Source organism: Macrotis lagotis, chromosome 1 (assembly GCF_037893015.1).
Source record: "Macrotis lagotis isolate mMagLag1 chromosome 1, bilby.v1.9.chrom.fasta, whole genome shotgun sequence".
Lineage (NCBI taxonomy): Eukaryota > Metazoa > Chordata > Mammalia > Peramelemorphia > Peramelidae > Macrotis > Macrotis lagotis.
The window spans coordinates 412,568,443-412,586,619 of record NC_133658.1 but is presented as its reverse complement, the minus strand read 5'-3'; the positions used below and the strand labels follow the sequence as shown (position 1 = coordinate 412,586,619).

The following is an 18,177-nucleotide window of genomic DNA, read 5'->3' as shown; positions in this document are numbered from 1 at the left end:
GTCAAATGAGGGGGTTGACTTCTCAGTGGGTTAGGGAGGGGCTAGATGGAGGGAGAGAAGTTGGAACCAAAAAAATACAAAGATCCTCCCATTCTCATCTCCCTGTTTTACAGTTGAGGAAACTGGGTCAGACAGAAGTTAAGTGATTTACCCAGGGTTCACATAACCAATATATGTGACAGGCTGGAAATTTTCCTATTTCCAAGGCCAACTCTTTAGCTACTATACCCTATTAATTCTCAATCACCTCTTTACTTGGTGATCCAACTTCCCTTCACTCCCCACAGAGTCCTGTGTTGCAGGATCATAGATTGAGGGCCAGAAAGAACAGTGGATGTTATCTTCAGACAGCTAGATTGCATAGTAGATAGGACACTGACCCTGGAGTCAGGAAGACTTAAGTTTCAATTTAGCTTCAGATGTATGATCCAGGGCTAGTCACTTAATCTATGTGATCCAGGTCTAGTCACTTAATCTATCTGATTCAGTGTTCTCAATTGTAAAATGGAAATAATATAGCTCTGACCTTCTAGGGTTGGTTTTAAGATCAAAAGACAATCCATGTAAATGATATATAAGTTGGGCAGGTGCAAGGGCAGTTAGGTGGCATAGTGGATAGAGTCAGGAGGATCTGAGTTCAAATTTGACCTCGGATACTTAATAATAACCTAGCTGTGTGACATTGGGCAAATCACTTAACCCCATTGCCTTGCTATTAACATCATTATATTTATCACTCTTTTTGTTGTTCAGCTGTTTCAGTTACATCCAACTCTTTGTGACCCCATTTGGGGTTTTCTTGGCAGAGATAGAATCTGACATAGTTTGCCATTTTCTTTTCCAGGTCATTTTACAGTTGAAGAAACTGAGGCAAACAGGATTAAATGACTTGCCCAGGTCATATAATTTGTGTCTAAGACTGGATTTGAATTCATGAAAATGAGTTTTCATGACTCTAGGGTAAGGCACTCTAGCCATTTGGTTGCTCCATTATTGTTACTTTATTATGATTATCCTAATCTAATCCAACCTACTCATTTTACAAAGTATTAAATTACTTCAAAGAGAAGTTAAAGGACTTGTTCAAGGCCCCACAGGAAGCCAGCAGCAGAACCAGGAATCAACATTAGGCCCTCTGACTTCCAACTCTGTGCTCTCTCCAATGTGCCATGCTGCCTCCTGCTAAATCTGTACCTGCGCAGAACTAGCAACTCTGATATCTGAGTGGCTTTCTCAACCGAAAATACCTTAGCTCTTCATATATATATATATATTATATATAAACAAGGGTTGAATATGCTTCATTTTTTTTTATGATAGGGGAGGAGGTTCTCAGATTATCTGCAAGAGAATCCTCCTCCCATTCTCATCTCCCAACCTGGTCCTTCTCAGCATAGAGCTTTGTGTTACCATCTGGTAAAGGCCCTCAGGGAAAGTTTTCTCATCTGTACCCCCACCCTGTTCTGTGTGAAGCTTCTCCAGGGTACCTTTAAGGAAACATTGGGAACAATCCTTTGTAATGAAACTGTTCCCTCTGAGGACCAACTCTTCAAGGGCCACCTTTCCAGGGACAGCTCAAGTGAGCTCTGAAGGTAGAGTCAGACGTAATAAAATGAGATCATCTCAGAATACAAGAGATGGACTTCTAAGAACAAGTCTTTTTAAGGCCTGTTAGGGCCAGGGTCACCAGTGGAACAGGAACATAGAAGATGATAGGTGTGGGGATCAATAAACCCAAAGTCTCCACTTGCTAAAGCCAATTTCTTTAGAAAAGTGTGGGGTGGTGCTTAGGAACATCTGCCTCTCTCCCCAAACAGAGATGGTTTACCCATAAAAGAAACTACTTTCTTATCAGCACCTCTTCTTCCAAGGGGTTTATCACTGGCACATCCTCCTCCCTCGCCCCGGCCCAATTTTCCTTGGCCCTCCAGCATTATTTGATATAGGCCTACACCAGTCTTGACTATAAATCATGAGGCTCCAGGGAGTCCCAGAGCAGAGACAGGAACTCAAAGGGGAGGGAGAAGGGGCCAGCTGTGATATGAAAACAGGCTGAGGGGAAGATTTGGTTTTTAATGCATCTTTGTCCAGGACATACATCTTACTTTAACAGAAAGATATAGAGAAATAGCCTTCCAAACTAAAGTATTGTCCCTAGATGCTTGAAATTGAAGTCAAGGGGGCATCTAGAAAGTCAACATGCAGCTAAGATCTCTCAGTCTCTCTCCTCTCTGTCTCTTTCTCTCATTCCCTTCTTCCTCTCTCTCTCTCTCCTTTTTTCTTTCCCTTTTTCTTTCTCTCTCTTTCCTTCTCCCCCTTTTTCCTCTTCCCCTTGATCTCTCTCTTGCTTTCCTTCCTTCTTCTATATATTCCCCTTTCCCCATACACAAATATATGCACTCTCCTCATTGTCAACAGTGGAAGAATAAACAAGAAGTAAATTCAGAGACAGCTGTTGGGAAATCAGTTCATTTCCTATCCAGCTATCAGGTGCTCTGTGAGTAGCATGATGGCCCCAGTCCCTGCTAAATTTTACCTTGACTTGCTACTTTCAATCAGTAAGGGAGTGATAGAGTTCCCCAGAGGATGTAGTCCTTGGTTCCTTAGCATTTAGATAATTAGGGAGATGGATGGACCTAGTGGACTTGGGAGTATATACATAGCCTTCAGTCTGTATATGTCTAACAAACTCAGGGATAAAACTCAGCATGTCACTCTCCAGTTCTTGAACCTCTTCCTTTGTACCACTGAAGTCCCCAAACCTGGATAAGGGTGTCTCTAGATGTCACCACTGTGATCTAGGGATTTCTCCATCCATACCTTCTCAGACCAAACTCATGTATCAGAAAATTGCCTGGGCATGTAAATCTGAAGGATCCCTTTGCCCTGCTAGGTTCTGGTCAGTGAGAGCCAGGAGATGGTGATGAAAAGACAAAGAAAAAGAAATATTGAGAAATGTCCACCTAAGAATCAGGGATCATAAATCTAAGAAAGGGAAAGGACACCTAAGAATTTGTCTTGTTCAATTCAGTTTTTATAATTACAGATGAGGAAACTAAGGTTAAGTGATTTACCTATGTTCATACAGCTAGTAAGTGGCAAAGCCAAGATTTGAAACCAGGTCTTGACCCCAAGTAAGGCAGCTAGGTGATGACATAAAGTCAGGAAAACTCATCCATATGAATTCAAATCTGTCCTCAAATATACAATGTGACCCTGGGAAAGTCACTCTTTACCTCAGTTTCCTCATCTATAAAATGAGCTAGAGAAGGAAATAGCAAAACACTTCAGTATCTTTGCCAATAAAATCTCAAATGAGGTCTCAGAGAATCAGACATGACTGAGTAGCAATAAAAAAGTTTGATTCCAAATGCAATATTCTTTCTTGCTACATTTTCCTAGGCCCATGGAATGTTAGAAATGGAAGAGACCATAGAGGTTTTCTAATCCAAATTTCCTCACTTTATAGATGGGGAAACTTGTGCTTAGAGAATCAAAATGACTAGCTCAACTAAGATAAAAAAAATAGGACATTAGAGTCCAGATTTCCTAAAATTCTTGTCCAATGTTGTGGACTGCAAGCCAAATGTTATTTGAAGCATCTTAATGGAATAATCTAGGTTAATATATTCAAATTATTTGCAAGCCACAAACAAATATCATTTCCCTTCCTCCTCTCCCACCCATACCTACTTAAAACCAATTTCCTAGTCAGAGATCTTGGAAAATGTCTCTGTCACACCTTTTTTTGTCTGCTTTGGCTCCCAGTTGTACCTGCTGGCTCTGTCTACAAAGTTTCCAAGATGGCAGCCTGAGAAGACAGCACAAAGGCATCCAGGGTGGTGCCAGTGCTCCTCCTAGGAAGTGAAAGTCAAACTTACAAGGAGCAGACTAAGTAGAGTCAGAGACAGGAAGAACTGAGTTCAATATATAGTGAATAATCAATAAACATTAATTAAGTACCTACATGTGCCAGACATTGTGCTATGTGATAGAGTTCAAATCCAGCCTCAGACACTAACTGTGTGACCTTGGACAAGTCACTTCACCTCCTGTATGACTGAGTTTCCTCACCTGTTAAATGAGGGGGTTGGCTTCTCAATGGATGGGGGGAAGGGCTGAGGAAGGGAGAGAATTTAGAACTGAAAATAAATTATTTTTTTTAATGAGGGAGTTATGACTCATTGACCTCTGAGTTTCCTTCTAGCTCTAAATTTAGGATCTTAGGACTCTCATGGTCCTGGAAACCTGAGCATACAACGAGGCCTACTTGCTAGTTCCAGACATGTTTTGCAATCCCATATCATGTGAGTGAGCATGAGGGAACTCCACAGTCACTACTGGCTTCACTGGTAAGAGTAGGCAGGGAATGTATAGGGATCTAGCTAAAAAGAGGTGGCTAAATAAGAGCCATAGGTCTTAGGCCATGGAGAATTAGAGGACATCAGGAAAGAGTCAGCTATAAACACATAAAGGACTAAGGAATCTAAGCATAAAGGTGATTCAGGCCAATACTGGCTTTTTACTCAAAGACCTGGGATGGTTTCCCTCAGGAAAGACAGAATATAAAATATTGGGCCAGCCCTAAAGTCAAATTCAATGGGATTTTGCTCAACCTTCTCTAAAACCCAGATCCATCTGAGTGGAATATATATCTACTCCAGTGGTTGGCAAACTATGGCCAAAGGTCAAATCCATCTGCTCAAGGAATCTGGGACCTTTGGGGGAAAGTAAGAATGACAAATGATCTGGAGTCCACAGTATTCCAATACTTTCAGACCTTGAACTGACAATGGTCTCCTTTTTCTGATGAAAAGTCCATAGGTCAGAGAAACTCAGCATGAAGAAACAATGGATACTAGTTAAGGGATGTTGACCTGATGATTTCCCCTTGGAGGTTGAGACTAAAGAATTATCCCCTTTGGGAAAACAGATGTTGGTGGTTAGACATTAGGCTAAAGAAGCCTGATTGCTACATATTTTGGTCATGACAGACCCTGCCTATAGCAAGCAGTAAAACAAGGTGATTCTTTATTCCAGCTCTACAGGGTGACTGAGGACACTTTAGAAAGAACTGTGGATATTATAAAATCTGTTTCCTCCACTGGCATGCTAGATGAGCTCCCTAGATTGTCTCTGTCCTTATACTCTGTGATTTGGGCATATTTCCTTCTGTCCCTAACTCCACATACAGGCCTGCCAAAATGCAATTATATTGTGAATATTATGGCTCTACTATGACAAGGCACTGGGGACAAAACAACCAGCCTTTGCCTTCCAAGAGCTAACAAGATCACAGCTAGGACTGAAGAGGAAAAAGAGTTCTAGAAATATATGAGAAAGGAGACAACACTATGAATTGAAGATGATGGGGAAGAGATTAAAGGAGACTTCATGGAGGAGACAGTTTGTAAACTCAATCTTGAAGGAAGAGAGGTATTCTAAGAGATGTGGTTGAGGATGGAAAGTCTTTTGGACATACAGACATGAACCATTGAGACAAGTGATGGAAAGTCAAATTTAGGGATCAGCAAGGAATCCTCAATTGCAATATAGTGTTGGAAGAAGAAGAATTAAAAATTGGGGATGGAAAAGTAAGTCAGAGAAACAAAGTAAGTTCTTAAATTCTAGTCTAGCTTTTACTTTATCCTCCTGGCAACAGGGAACCATTTAAAGTTTTTAAACTGGGGAGTAAGATATTTAGACCTGTGACTTTGGGATAGATAGTATTTCATCAACTGTGCAAAAAGTAGAACAGAGAAGAAATAGACTGGGGGTAGAGAGACAAGTTAGAAAGCTATTCTGGTGCTGGAGACCAAGGGGAAAGGGAATAAGAATAGAAAGAAGGACATAGATAAAAGAAATATTGTGGAGGTCGAAAAAACAAGATTTGGCAACTGACTGGACATGAGGATGACACAGAGAGAGGAATGTCAGATGTCTCCAAGGTTACAGACCAGGGAATTGAAGATCATGATGCATTCCACAGAGAGAAGGAAATTCTTGGAGGAAGGGTAGGTTTGCTAAGAAAGATTAGTTTGGTTTTATAAATGTGGAGTCTGAGGTGCTGACAGAATTTCCGGGTGGAGATGTCAAACACCAGTGGCTTCCTAATACCTTCAGGATTAAATAGAAAACCCTCTGTTTGGTGTTTAAAGCTCTTCACAACCTGACCCCTTCCTACCTTTCCAGTTCTCTTACACTTCACTCCCATCCATGTCCTCTGCATTCCAATGACAATAGTCTTCCTGCTGTGGTTGAACACCACACTCCTTTTCCTTGTGCTGGACATTTGGACTGGCTTTCCCTCATGGCTGGCACTCTCTCCTTCCTCCACCTGGTTTCCTTCAAGTATCAGATAAAATCCCACTTTCTATAAGGAATGTCTTTTCCAGTTCTACTTAACGCCAGTAATTTTATCCTGATATTCCAAGTTATCCTGTATATGTCTTCTATAAACACAATCGCTTGCTTACCTGTTGGCTCCCCCACTGGACTATGAACTTCCTGGGGTCAGGGGCTGTTTTTGCCTTTGTATGTATCTCTAGCTTTTAGTACCAGTGACTGTACATGTTAAAGCACTTAATAATTGCACAATAATAATTTTCTGTAGGCATTTGGGGATAAAGGACTAGAGTTCAGGAAATGTTACAGCTGGATATATATATATATATATATATATATATATATATATATTTTAAGTGTGTGTGTGTGTGTGTGTGTGTGTGTGTGTGTGTGTGTGTGTGTGAGAGAGAGAGAGAGAGAGAGAGAGAGAGAGAGAGAGAGAGAGAGAGAGAGGATTTGAGAATCATCTGCATAGAGATTAGCTTTGGGAACATTTAAGGTCACCTAGTAGAGAGAAGAGGAGAGGGCCTGGACCTGAGCCTCAGGCACCATCATGTTTTGGGGGAGGGAAGTGAAGGACAATGTACCCATGAAGTTTGAAAAGGAGTGATCAGACAGGTAGAGCACACTACCCAGGAAGCCTAGGGAGGAGACTGTACCAGAGCAGGGAGTGGTTAACAATGTCAAAAGCTGCAGATAAGTCAGGGAGGATGAGGATTGAGAAAAGTCCCTTAGATTTAGCAATTAAGAAACCACTGGTACCCTTTAAAAGAAAAATTTCAACAGATTTTTGGGGGTTATAAGACATTACAGAGGACTGAAAAGTGAATGGGAGATATAGGCAAATGAAAATAAGCATTTATATAGTACCTATTATACTAAGTACTCTACAAATATTATTTCATTTGATCCTCACAATAACCCTGAGAGATAGATCCTATTATTTTTACAGATGAAGAAATGGAGGGAAAATGACTTGCCCACAGACATAAAACAATAAGGGGTAGAGTCTGGTTATGAACTTCACTCAACCTTGCTCTGGACCTGGAGTTTTATCTATTGAACCACCTAGAAGCTTCTCAAATAGTATATGAAATGGCAGCTTGCCAGAAAGACAGAATTGTGAAATTATGCAAAAAATTTAGATTTTTAAGCTAAGCTGTGATTTTATTGATTGGGGATTTCCTGTTGAGGAAAATCCTTCCATCAATGCAGATCACATCTAATTTGTAACTTAGTATTAGCAAGTTGAAATGTTAAGTGAATTGTCCAGGGTCATGCAATCATAATGTTGTCAAAAGTAGAATTTGGACCTAGGTCTTCTAACTTCAAGGCTGGCTCTCTGCCTTCTTCACAACAGTTACTTCTTATCAAGTAAAGGATTTTTTTTTTAAGGACAGAGAGGATCATCACATGTTAGAAGGTAATAGAAAAAGAAGGGTAGACCTTGAAAAGGAAAAGCAATGATCAATAGCACAAGGTCCTGAATGGTAGAGGGAAAATGGGGAATGAGTGCATGTTTCAGAGGGGAATGAGTGCATGACTGCTCCCCCAGGGTAGAACCTGGCCTAATTCTGAGATTCTGGCATGAACTCAGGTGGTCTGGGACATTCCCACATCCTCCTTCACCTGGGATTGAAGCACTGGGTTTCTAGAACCTAAGATTATGTCAAGCTGGCTATATAAGTGAACAGTCTTCCTTCATACTTCCTCAGGCTGCTGGTAAGAACTACAAAGATCACTTCTGAAGGGAGAGAAAGTTCTGATATTGAGTACTGGGCAAAGTGCACCAGCAATGATGAGCAAAGTGAGCAAAATAAGCACTCCAAATTTAAAAACAAAAACTAATGATTACATCACAAATTGAACAGCAATGCCAGGGGCCTGGTGAACACGCCTGCCCTACTGTCAGTTCCTGCCAGGGCACTCCCTGGCCCCCAGTCCTAAGACAGAGGTATAATTGCCCCCATGCTTCTCCCTAAGACCCCCCCCCCCTTTCTCCTTCCCTTTCCAATGTGATGGGGTCAGGCCAAACCCCACTGGGGTGGAGTTGAGAGGTTGGAGATGAGTCAGAAGGCACTAAGCCCAGCCTGCCCCCCCCCTCCCAGCTCCTGTTGCTGCAGGTCTCCCAGGTTCCATGGATAAACAAGGTTCCTGATGTATCTATGCCCAGGCAAAGAAAGGGTTGAGCCAGAAGCCTCTTCTCTGGCTCCACAACAGATAGGGAAGGAAGTTTCTATGCCTCACTGGGCCAGGAAGAGAGGTTGGAACTTAAAAGGCTAAGAGTTCAATTTAACAAGCATTTATTCTTCTTGTGGACCAAGTAACTGAATTCAGGATACTGGAGATACAAAGACCAGGGTTTGAATAGCTCCTGTTTACATTGTTCTGCTGCACATCCAGAGCTGATGGGCAGAACTGAAGCCCAGAGATGGGACATGACTTGCTCAAGACCACACAGCTAGAGTTAGACCTAGAACCCAGGTCTCTTGATTCCCAGTCTGATGTCTTTTTTACTTAACCAGGCTGTGCAGCTGACAGGAGCCCTAGGAGAGGAGGACCCTTGGAATACATGAGACTTGTATTCCCAGCCCCAGCCCCTCTCAGGAAGCATGCCACTTGGGGGGGGGGGGCAAGCATACTGGAGCTAACTAGAGATGGAGCCAGTAGATTTGGAAGATTAGGAAGGAAAGGCAATCTGGCAAACCCCACCAGCTGACGAATGATCTTCTCTTCTCTTGTCTCATTCTCTGAATACCAAATGCAAACTGGCATAAGCCCCTGGAGGCCCATTGGGAGAGAGGGTCAATTTACTATGACTAATTATACAACTGAGCTAGACTACTGGGCACAGACCCTATAATGGGACCAAGTATGAGGGGTGACTCTCTCCACAGTTTCTCTGGCTAACCTGGGATTATAACCATGGTGTACTCTTCAGAGGCAGCTAAGTGGTACAGAGTATAGAGGGCCAGGCCTGGAGTAGGGAAGACCTGAATTCAAATCTGACCTCAGAAACTTAATAGTTGAGGGACCCAAAACAAATCACTTAGCATCTCTAAACTTCAGTTTCTTCAACTGTAAAATAAGGACAAGGATCTTGAGAATTTAGAACTAAGGAATTTAATTTAACAAGAACTTATTTATTAATATTTGTTTAATGTTCAGTTTCTTCAGCTGTAAAATGAGAATAATAATTGTACCTACCTCATAGAAGATGCTTAATAGTCTCCCTTCCTTGCTTTCTCTTTCTTTCTCTCTCTTCCTACTTTCCTTTCTATTCTTCCTTCCATCTTCTCTCTTTCTTCTCTCTCTCTCTCTCTCTCTCTCTCTCTCTCTCTCTCTCTCTCTCTCTCATCCTCTCTTCCTTTCTCTCTTTCTTCCTCTCTCTTCTTCCTTTCTTTTTTCCTTCTCAGAATGGGTGATACATTCCATGAGTCCTGGATCTCAGAGTTGAGATTCTCTAGGTGAATTGCCCTCAGGATCACAGTTATTTACTGAATATCCAAGAAGTAGGATGGTGGTGATAAGAGGAGACCAGAGGAAAAAACAAGAGTCCCTACATTTGCATAGCTGATTAACAATACAAGTAGACTATACCAGAAATGTCAGCTGATGATTAACTGCCAAAAAAGGCATGGTTCTATGAAAATTAAGAAAAATAATGACCAAGGTAGACTGATATAGACTTCAAGAAGGTAATAGGACTTAAGATAGGCCTTGAAGGATGTGCACAGTTTGAAATAGGCACAGAGAATCAGGGAGGGAATTCCTGGGGAATAAAGGATCAGCAAAGACTCATAAATATGGGAAAGTGCAAGGTATGTTTGGATAAGGTCAAGAAAGTTGGGACACAGGCCCATCATAGTAGGGGGTAGAAGTGAAGACAAGACTGAGAAGACTAGTTAGTATAAAATGGAAAGGGCCTTAAATGCCAGGCTAGGAATTCATCCTTTATCTTATAGGCAATGGGGAACTACTGATGCTTTTTAGGCAATAGTTACTGATGGTGGTGATGAGCAGGATGGATTAAAGAGAGGATACACTGGAGGTAGGATTACTAGTTAGGAAGCATTTGCAATAGTGTGGGAGGACAAGAATGGTTACAGTGGAAATGGAAAGGAGGGGAGAAGGAAAGTTTTAAAAGAAGAATTATTGCGATCTGGGAACATATAAATAGTTCACAAGAGACAGGGTAGAGTTAAAGTTGATGCCAAGATTTCCAGCCTAAATGACTGGGAGAGCAGAAACAGAAAGGGAAGCCAGAAGATGGAGCTGGTTTGAGCAAGATGAATTCTGTTTGGACACATTGATTAGAAATACAATGACATTCAAGTGGAGATGTCCAAAAGGGGGCAGGAAACAGGAGACTCAGGAAAAAGGTCAGAGAGGGAGAGCTGCTTAGTCAGAGACTAAGTGTTCAGAGAAGGGAGAGAACTGTGTATTCTGTCTAGGGGATAGGATGAAGGGGAGAGGGAAGGCTTCAGGAAAGACATAGGGCTTGCGTTGGACTTTTGAGAAGCACAAGGATATGAACAGATGGAGAGATCCTCTGCAAGGAAGACAAAAGAAGTTGTGTACCCAATGGGACATCAACTGAAGATAAAGACTCTTGGACCCTACCCAATTACCACTTCAATGACCAAGAGGTAGAGTTTAACATTCATCCCTCCATGGTCTAAATGAGGGCACCAAAGGAGTGTCCTCCCAATTTTACTTTTCCCACTCTGGTTTGCCTCCTCCAGTCCTCTGAGAGGAGAATGTAGGAGGCTGCCTGTCAGAGGACTGTTCCCCAGTAAGCTATAAAACAAACACAGGGGTAGAAAAATCAGCTCACACTCCAGCCCAGGGGGCCCAGCCCTGACTCCCCCAGCTCCGGCTCCTGGCAGTCGAGCCACCCATAATTACCTTCTAAAAATATCCCTCCCCCACCTATAGATTTCAAAATATTTAGTTTTCGGAGTATTTAAAATGTGAGCCAGCAGCTTTGCCAGCTCTAGATAACAAAGCTAAACATTTATGCTTTAACTGCATTTCTCTTAATCTGCAGAGATCGTTGTGTTTGATAGGGAGAGGGAGTGCGAACCGGCGTGCAAGATGAATCATGTGCCAGAAGGCTCCCCAGCAGTGCACAGTGACTGGAAGCCCCCCGAGTCCTCCAGCCCAGCCCCCACCTCCCTGACTCTCCCAGAGACATACCGCTGTTCACATTCAGTTTGCCTTTGGCTGTGTCCTTTCCGAGAATGTTTTCTGCCTCACAGACATACTCCCCAGCGTCTTCCACCTTCACCTTATTGAACTGCAGCCTGGAGTTTCTTCTGTTTGGGGGAGGCAGAGGGTGGAGGGGTGGGGAGAAAGGAAAGAAGTTTTGATTGAAGGTGAATTGTTCTTCCCCTGACTGCCCCCAGACAGCCTATCTTCCAGCAGTGGAAGAGGAGGGAGGGCAACAGCCTATGGACTGAATGTGGCTGTAAGGGATGGAGAGATGTTACTGTTCTGGAGGGTGGAAGTCCTTGACTTGAGAGATTCTAAACTTGTCAGAGAGTCTACAAATGCTTTCTAGCTGGGGCCCCCAAAGTAGATTAAATCCCTTCTCCATCCTCACATCAAGAGCCACCTCTTTTATCCCCCTGGTCTGCTGCTCATAAGCACCAGAGAGGTAGGGGCAAGGTCAGCTCAAGAGGGAATGGAGCAGGGAGGAGTCTATCAGAAAAATGAAGAAAAGTTAACTTAGAAGAAAAAAAAAGCTGGAACTGTTTATCAGTTGCTGTGACCTACTTCAGAAGAGATGAATATGAGCCCCCCTGAGACCTTAGCTCGGGGAGGGGGCTCTTTCTGTTAGTATTGAAGGTAGCAACCTGAGCAGCAGACTACTGTGGTGAAATAGATTCTCATGAACTTTGAGAGTTCATGAGGTTAAGATGGGACTAGGTACTTCCCAGCACCTCGGAGAGCAGCTACTTGGATGACAAGTTTTCAGAGCTGTGGAGTTGACAACACCAAACCAGGAGTATTGTTTCTTATCCAGACAACTCCCAATCTTTCTGATTAGGTGGGTTTGGATATGAATACCAACATCACCACCATCACCACCACCACATGTTTATATGAGCATTTTGATTATTTATTTCCCTTCATTTATTCCCTCATTCCTCCGAGGAAGGGAAGGGTAAGGGATAATTAGCCCCATTTTACAAATGAAGAAGTGATTGAGGTCCAGTGGGATGATATGACTTGCCCAAAGTCACCCGTATTCCGACTTCCAACTTTTAAGCTGTCTTTTTCCCTAACAAACTCTTCGCTTTCTTTCCTTTCCATATTGGTAAGCTAGTGAACCTATGTCCCTTGTAAGGACCTAACCAGGGAAGCTGGAGACTACTAGAAGCTATATCTTAGTGGGAAGTAAACTAGTCCTTATTCCCCTCAGGGGTTCCTGATCAAAGAGTAGGCATTTCAAGTGCACAGAGTGAATCCACCTTGACAAATCCCTCCCTTGGTCTCAGGAAAGTTAGGAGTCTGCCCGTTTTTCTTTGGAATTTCTTTAGCCTCTGAAAATACAGCCTCCAGAAGACTCAAAAGCAGTAGTTCTGAGTGTGCGTGTGTGTGTGTGTGTGTGTGTGTGTGTGTGTGTGTGTGTGTGTGTCTGTGTATGTGTGTGTCTGTGTGTGTGCACAGATGTTCTATTAATTAGATGTTGCTCAATGATATGAAAATAAAAAGAAAATTCCCCAATGGTTGATCCTAGTTCCTGATCCTTTGCCTCCAAAATTCTTCTTGGCACAACTTCACCCCCTCTCCAGAACCAAAGTGTATCACAGTGATGGTGCAGCTATTCATTTTTTTTTTCTTCTAAGTCGCCTTTTTTATATTTTCTGCTCCATCCCTTTCATCTCCATTTCCTTAAGGATGATTCCACTCCTATACCTTTAACAATCCCACTCCTGGGAACTGCCCTGGCCCTGCCTAAAGAATAACTGTTGAGCCTTCCCAGAGTCTTCCTACCCCCTGACCCCAGCCTGGCCAGTCTTCTGTATGAAAGCACAGGATAGTGACCTGTCCCCTAGGAGAAACAGGACAAAGCGGGAAAACCTCCCAACACAACATGACTTCTTCATTTCATTCTTGAATAGCAAACCAGAATATGCCTTGCCAAGGGGCCTCTATATATTGCCTTGAGAAGTGTGTGTGTGTATAAGGGATGGGGGTTGGAGGAGAAGCAGAGTTGGGGGGGTGGAATCAACAGCAGGAGACAGTCAGGGATAGAAACCCATGGGATAGAAGGAGAAGAGAGAAGACCCTTTCAAACAAATCAAATTGACAAGCACCACTTGTTTATTTTCCAGAAAAATTTCTCCCTTTTCAGGGAGTCCCAGAGCCTCTGGGGACCATCCTCCTCCTGGGACCCCAGGGAACAGCTTCCTCCAGTTGTCTTGTCAACACTCTCTGTTGCTATGGAGATATTTCCAGTGATACCACAGTTATTACTCCTTCCCCAAAGCACAATTTCAACTCCTTGGCCCAGCTTCTGTCCTCAGCCTTGGGGCTCATTCTCCTTATCAATTACAGTTGATTTCCTTCATTAAAAATTGTTGCTGGAAAAAGCCATTCCCCAATTGACAAATGGTCAAAGGATATGCAAAGGCAATTTACAGATGAGGAGATCAAAGCAATCCATAGCCATATGAAAAATTGCTCTAAATCATTAATTATTAGAGAAATGCAAATTAAAGCTTCTCCGAGGTACCACCTCACACCTCTCAGACTGGCCAGTATGACCAGGAAGGATAATGATCATTGTTGGAAGGGATGTGGGAAATCTGGGACACTATTACACTGTTGGTGGAGCTGTGAACTCATCCAGCCTTTCTGAAGAGAAATTTGGAACTATGCCCAAAGGGCAACAAAAATGAGCATACCCTTTGACCCAGCAATACCACTACTGGATCTATACCCTGAAGAGATGATGAAAAAGGGTAAAAACATCATATGTACGAAAATATTCATAGCAGCCCTGTTTGTGGTGGCAAAGAATTGGAAATCAAATAAATGTCCTTCAGTTGGGGAATGGCTTAGCAAACCGTGGTATATGTATGTCATGGAACACTATTGTTCTATTAGAAACCAGGAGGGATGGGATTTCGGGGAAGCCTGGAGAGATTTGTATGAACTGATGCTGAGTGAGATGAGCAGAACCAGAAAAACACTGTACACCCTAACAGCAACATGGGGGTGATGTTCAACCTTGAAGGATTCACTCATTCCATCAGTTCAACAATCAGGGACGATTTGGTGCTCTCTGCAATAGAGAATACAATCTGTATCCAGATAAGGAGCCATGGAGTTTGAACAAAGTTCAAGGACTATTCCCTTTAATTTAGGGAAAAAACCCAGATATTTTATTGTTGGATTTTGTTATTTCTTAGACTTTTTGTCTCTTCCTTGAGGATATGATTTCTCTCTCATCACACTCAGTTTGGATCAATGTACAGCATGGAAACAAAGTAAAGACTGACAGATTGCTTTCCGTGGCGGGGGGGAGTAAGATTGAGGGAAAAATTGTAAAATTCAAATAATATATTTAATAAAAGAAAATTGTTGTTAGGACAGCTAGGTGGAGCAGTGGATAGAGCACTGGAGCCAGGAAGACCTGAGTTTAAATCTGCCCTCAGACACTTAATAATTAATTACCTAGTTGTATGACCTTGGGCAAGTCACTTAACCTCCATTGCCTTGCAAAAACAATTAATTAGGATCCCTTTGACCATTCTATCATCCATCTCTTCCATGACTCCAGGCTAATCAGAACTATGCTCCCCTTTGTCAGGAGTCTAGCCTTGCTACCTCTCCCCAAAAATCTCACCCAAGAGAAAGGGGGACATGTGGAGGTCATGGAGTCAATGTAAATCTTGAACTTTTATGACCTAAAGAATAGTTTTGTTTCCTCACCTTTCTCCATACCCCAAATTGACAAGTTTCCTTTAAACTCCATCATGGTGGTTAAAAGGGCAGGGTAAGGTATAAGAGGTCTAAACTTCAATTAGAGAAATATATGTGTGTGTATAATATATATGTATATATTGAGAGAGAGAGAGAGAGAGAGAGAGAGAGAAAGAGAGAGAGAGAGAGAGAAAAGCATGACCTTACTAGTGGCAAGAGGAATATGTCAATATCCTGTGAATAGGTGTGTGTATGTATATATATATATATATATATATATATATATATATATGAAATGTGTCTGGTAATCTTCAGGAACAACAGTATGGGTACATTAAGATTATTCTGCTCTGAGGTAGGGAAGTCAAGTCATATGTGTGCCCTCTGGAAACTTCTGTTAGCTGTAGGACAGAGGTTCTTAACATGTGGCTCATAACTTGCTAAAAAATTTTTTTGTAATCCAGTGTATTTTATTGAAAACATCATTCAGAGAGTGACCATCAGTCAACCAAAGGGATCTATAAAAACAACAGCAAAAAAAAGGTTAAGAACCTCTATTCTAGTAGGCTTAGATTATTAGGCATTTTATAATTAGGACTCATCTTATTGGTTCCAAACTAGAAGAAAAGGGCTCAGAGGGAAAATCTGAGGCACACAGTATGATCTCAGTTTCACAGAACAGAACATAAAGGAGTCAAACCCTATGGGAAGTCTTGGGAGTAGGGCTTTTGTCTTCCCACTATCTCAGCAGCTTTGCTTTCTAACTGCTCTTCTTCTAGTCTATCACACTGGAGCCCTTCTCCAATTTAACATCCTCTTCTCTCAGTGGCTCAGGTTGTATCTTCCCATGTTGTGCCCCCTTAGTTCCCAGGTTTTATTTCCTTATGTGACCTGGCACCCCCATTCCCATATAGTGACTCTGGTAGAAATGCTCCACCTCTCCCCACCCACTCCCCTCCAATCCCCACACTTCCTCTTTGAGCTGCCTGCCCGCCTGCAGGGCCTGTCCTAGCCTGCTTCTCATTAATGATGGAACATGTAGTTCTCCAGGGGAGGGACCTGGATCCTGAACTGGGGGGGGGGAGGAGGTGGAGATTAAAAAAACTGTGCCTGGGAAAGAAGGAAAAAGAGATTGTAGTGAACATTGGGAGATAGACTGTGACAGAGGAAGAGGGAGACAGAAAAAATGTAGCAACACAGGCTCACAAATGGAAAAAACAGAGACAGAAACAGAGAAAGACAGAGTCAGACAGACAGAGATGGAGAGAGACAGTGACAGAGGCAAATCAAAATCTTTTCTATGGATAGAGTTGTGGTAAATGAGGCAGAAAATTTATACTGTTCTTCCTAAGGAATAAACACTTACCCCTTCCTCCATTATGCCCATTCTTCCTAAGGAGTTAGGGAAGGGGTAGAATGTACAAATACACACGTAAAAGTCTGACTCCAGAGGGCTCTGAGGCTCAGGTCTAGGGATAGATCTTTCCAATTCCCCAGTGTTCCAGGTCCAAGGATCCACTTGGGCTACCTTCATGAGGACTATAAGTCACACATAGATGTTTCCTCATCATTATATTGTCCCCTCAGCTCTCTTACAAATAGGGCTGGGATGCAGAGTTGTCTAAAGAAGGACTTCTCTATAGGATAATTGAGTGGCAAACATCATGTTATAGTGTGAAGGAGTCACTTAATACTGCCCAGGAGAGAGAGATTAGGGGAGCCTACACCTCAGCTTTAGAGAGTAACTTGACAGAGGGGGAAATCAAGGACCAAGCCAAGGTTAATAGTGTCTCAGGAAGAAATCTGGAATGGAGAAGGGCCCAATTTCCAGGTCAAGTATCTCAGACTCGGGGGAAAAGAGCTTCTTTGTTCAGATGATTGTCAGTAATATGATGACATCTTCACCCAACCTCAGTCAAGGAAAGGGACAGGGTTAGACTAGAGACCCCTTTTCTTCAATTCTACTTTAGGGATCCTATCAAAATGGGGTGAAGGAGAGTAAATCTTAGGTTGAATTGGAAGAGTTAGCTTTCTTGATGCCATTCACTGGTTTCCCATTCATTAAGACCTATTTCTATGGCCTCAATGTCCAGGTCTTTAAAGGATTCTCAGCAAAACCTACAGCATAAAATCTGTAGATCATTCAGCCTGGCCATCCCCTAGGTAGCTGTAGGAGGGTGGTGGAAGGGAAGAACTAGAAACATCAGAAATTTGCCCTCAGAGTTATTAACCCCATGATCTCCCTAGGCTCTAGGCTTTTCTCTAATGGAATGGTATGGATTTAGGGATAAAAAGGGGGAGTTGAGGGAATTGGTTTTATTCAGGTCTCTGGTGGCAGTAGGATGAAAGGAGAGAATGATATGGTACTACCCATCATTAACTTTATGTGAACAAAAAGGTTGAGGGTAGAGAACAGAGGAGGTTTGGGGGAAATCATTGGCTGGAGTTATAAGGGGTCTTGATTGGGGTGAATGTTATCCAAGTGACAACATGTACTAGCCAATTGAATGGAAAAAAATTGAGTTTGGGATACAGGAAGAATCCAGGAAGATTTTTTTTTTTGCTGGTAGTATGGAGTTTTTCATAAATAGCATCCTTATTTTCCCTCCCCACCCACCCACGCAACTCCTTTGGTTCACTTCTTAGCAGCTGCTATGGATACAGGTAAATTCTGAATTACCTTTTCTGGTAGGAAGCATAGACAAAAAGGAACTTGTTCCTGGGGTCCCTTCAGTGTTGCAACTAGTTTTCCCCCAGTGTCTCCCTCAAACACACATTTACCAGGGTGTAAACATGAGGACATTGACCACCCCAGACCAAAATCTCAAAAAGCCTCTACACTTAGACCTAGACTCAAAAAGATTTAACCAAGTGGCAAAAATTTTATGAATGTGA

The 18,177-nt window shown here is 42.4% G+C and overlaps 1 protein-coding gene across 1 annotated transcript in view; it reads right to left on the bottom strand.

Moving 5' to 3' along the window:
* The window catches only part of NRG2 (neuregulin 2), a 246,950-nt gene that overhangs the window by 30,450 nt on the left and 198,323 nt on the right, over positions 1-18,177 (bottom strand). Inside the window, 1 exon segment of the mRNA XM_074212853.1 lies at positions 11,545-11,663. Within this exon segment, the coding sequence (XP_074068954.1) occupies positions 11,545-11,663 (119 nt within the window).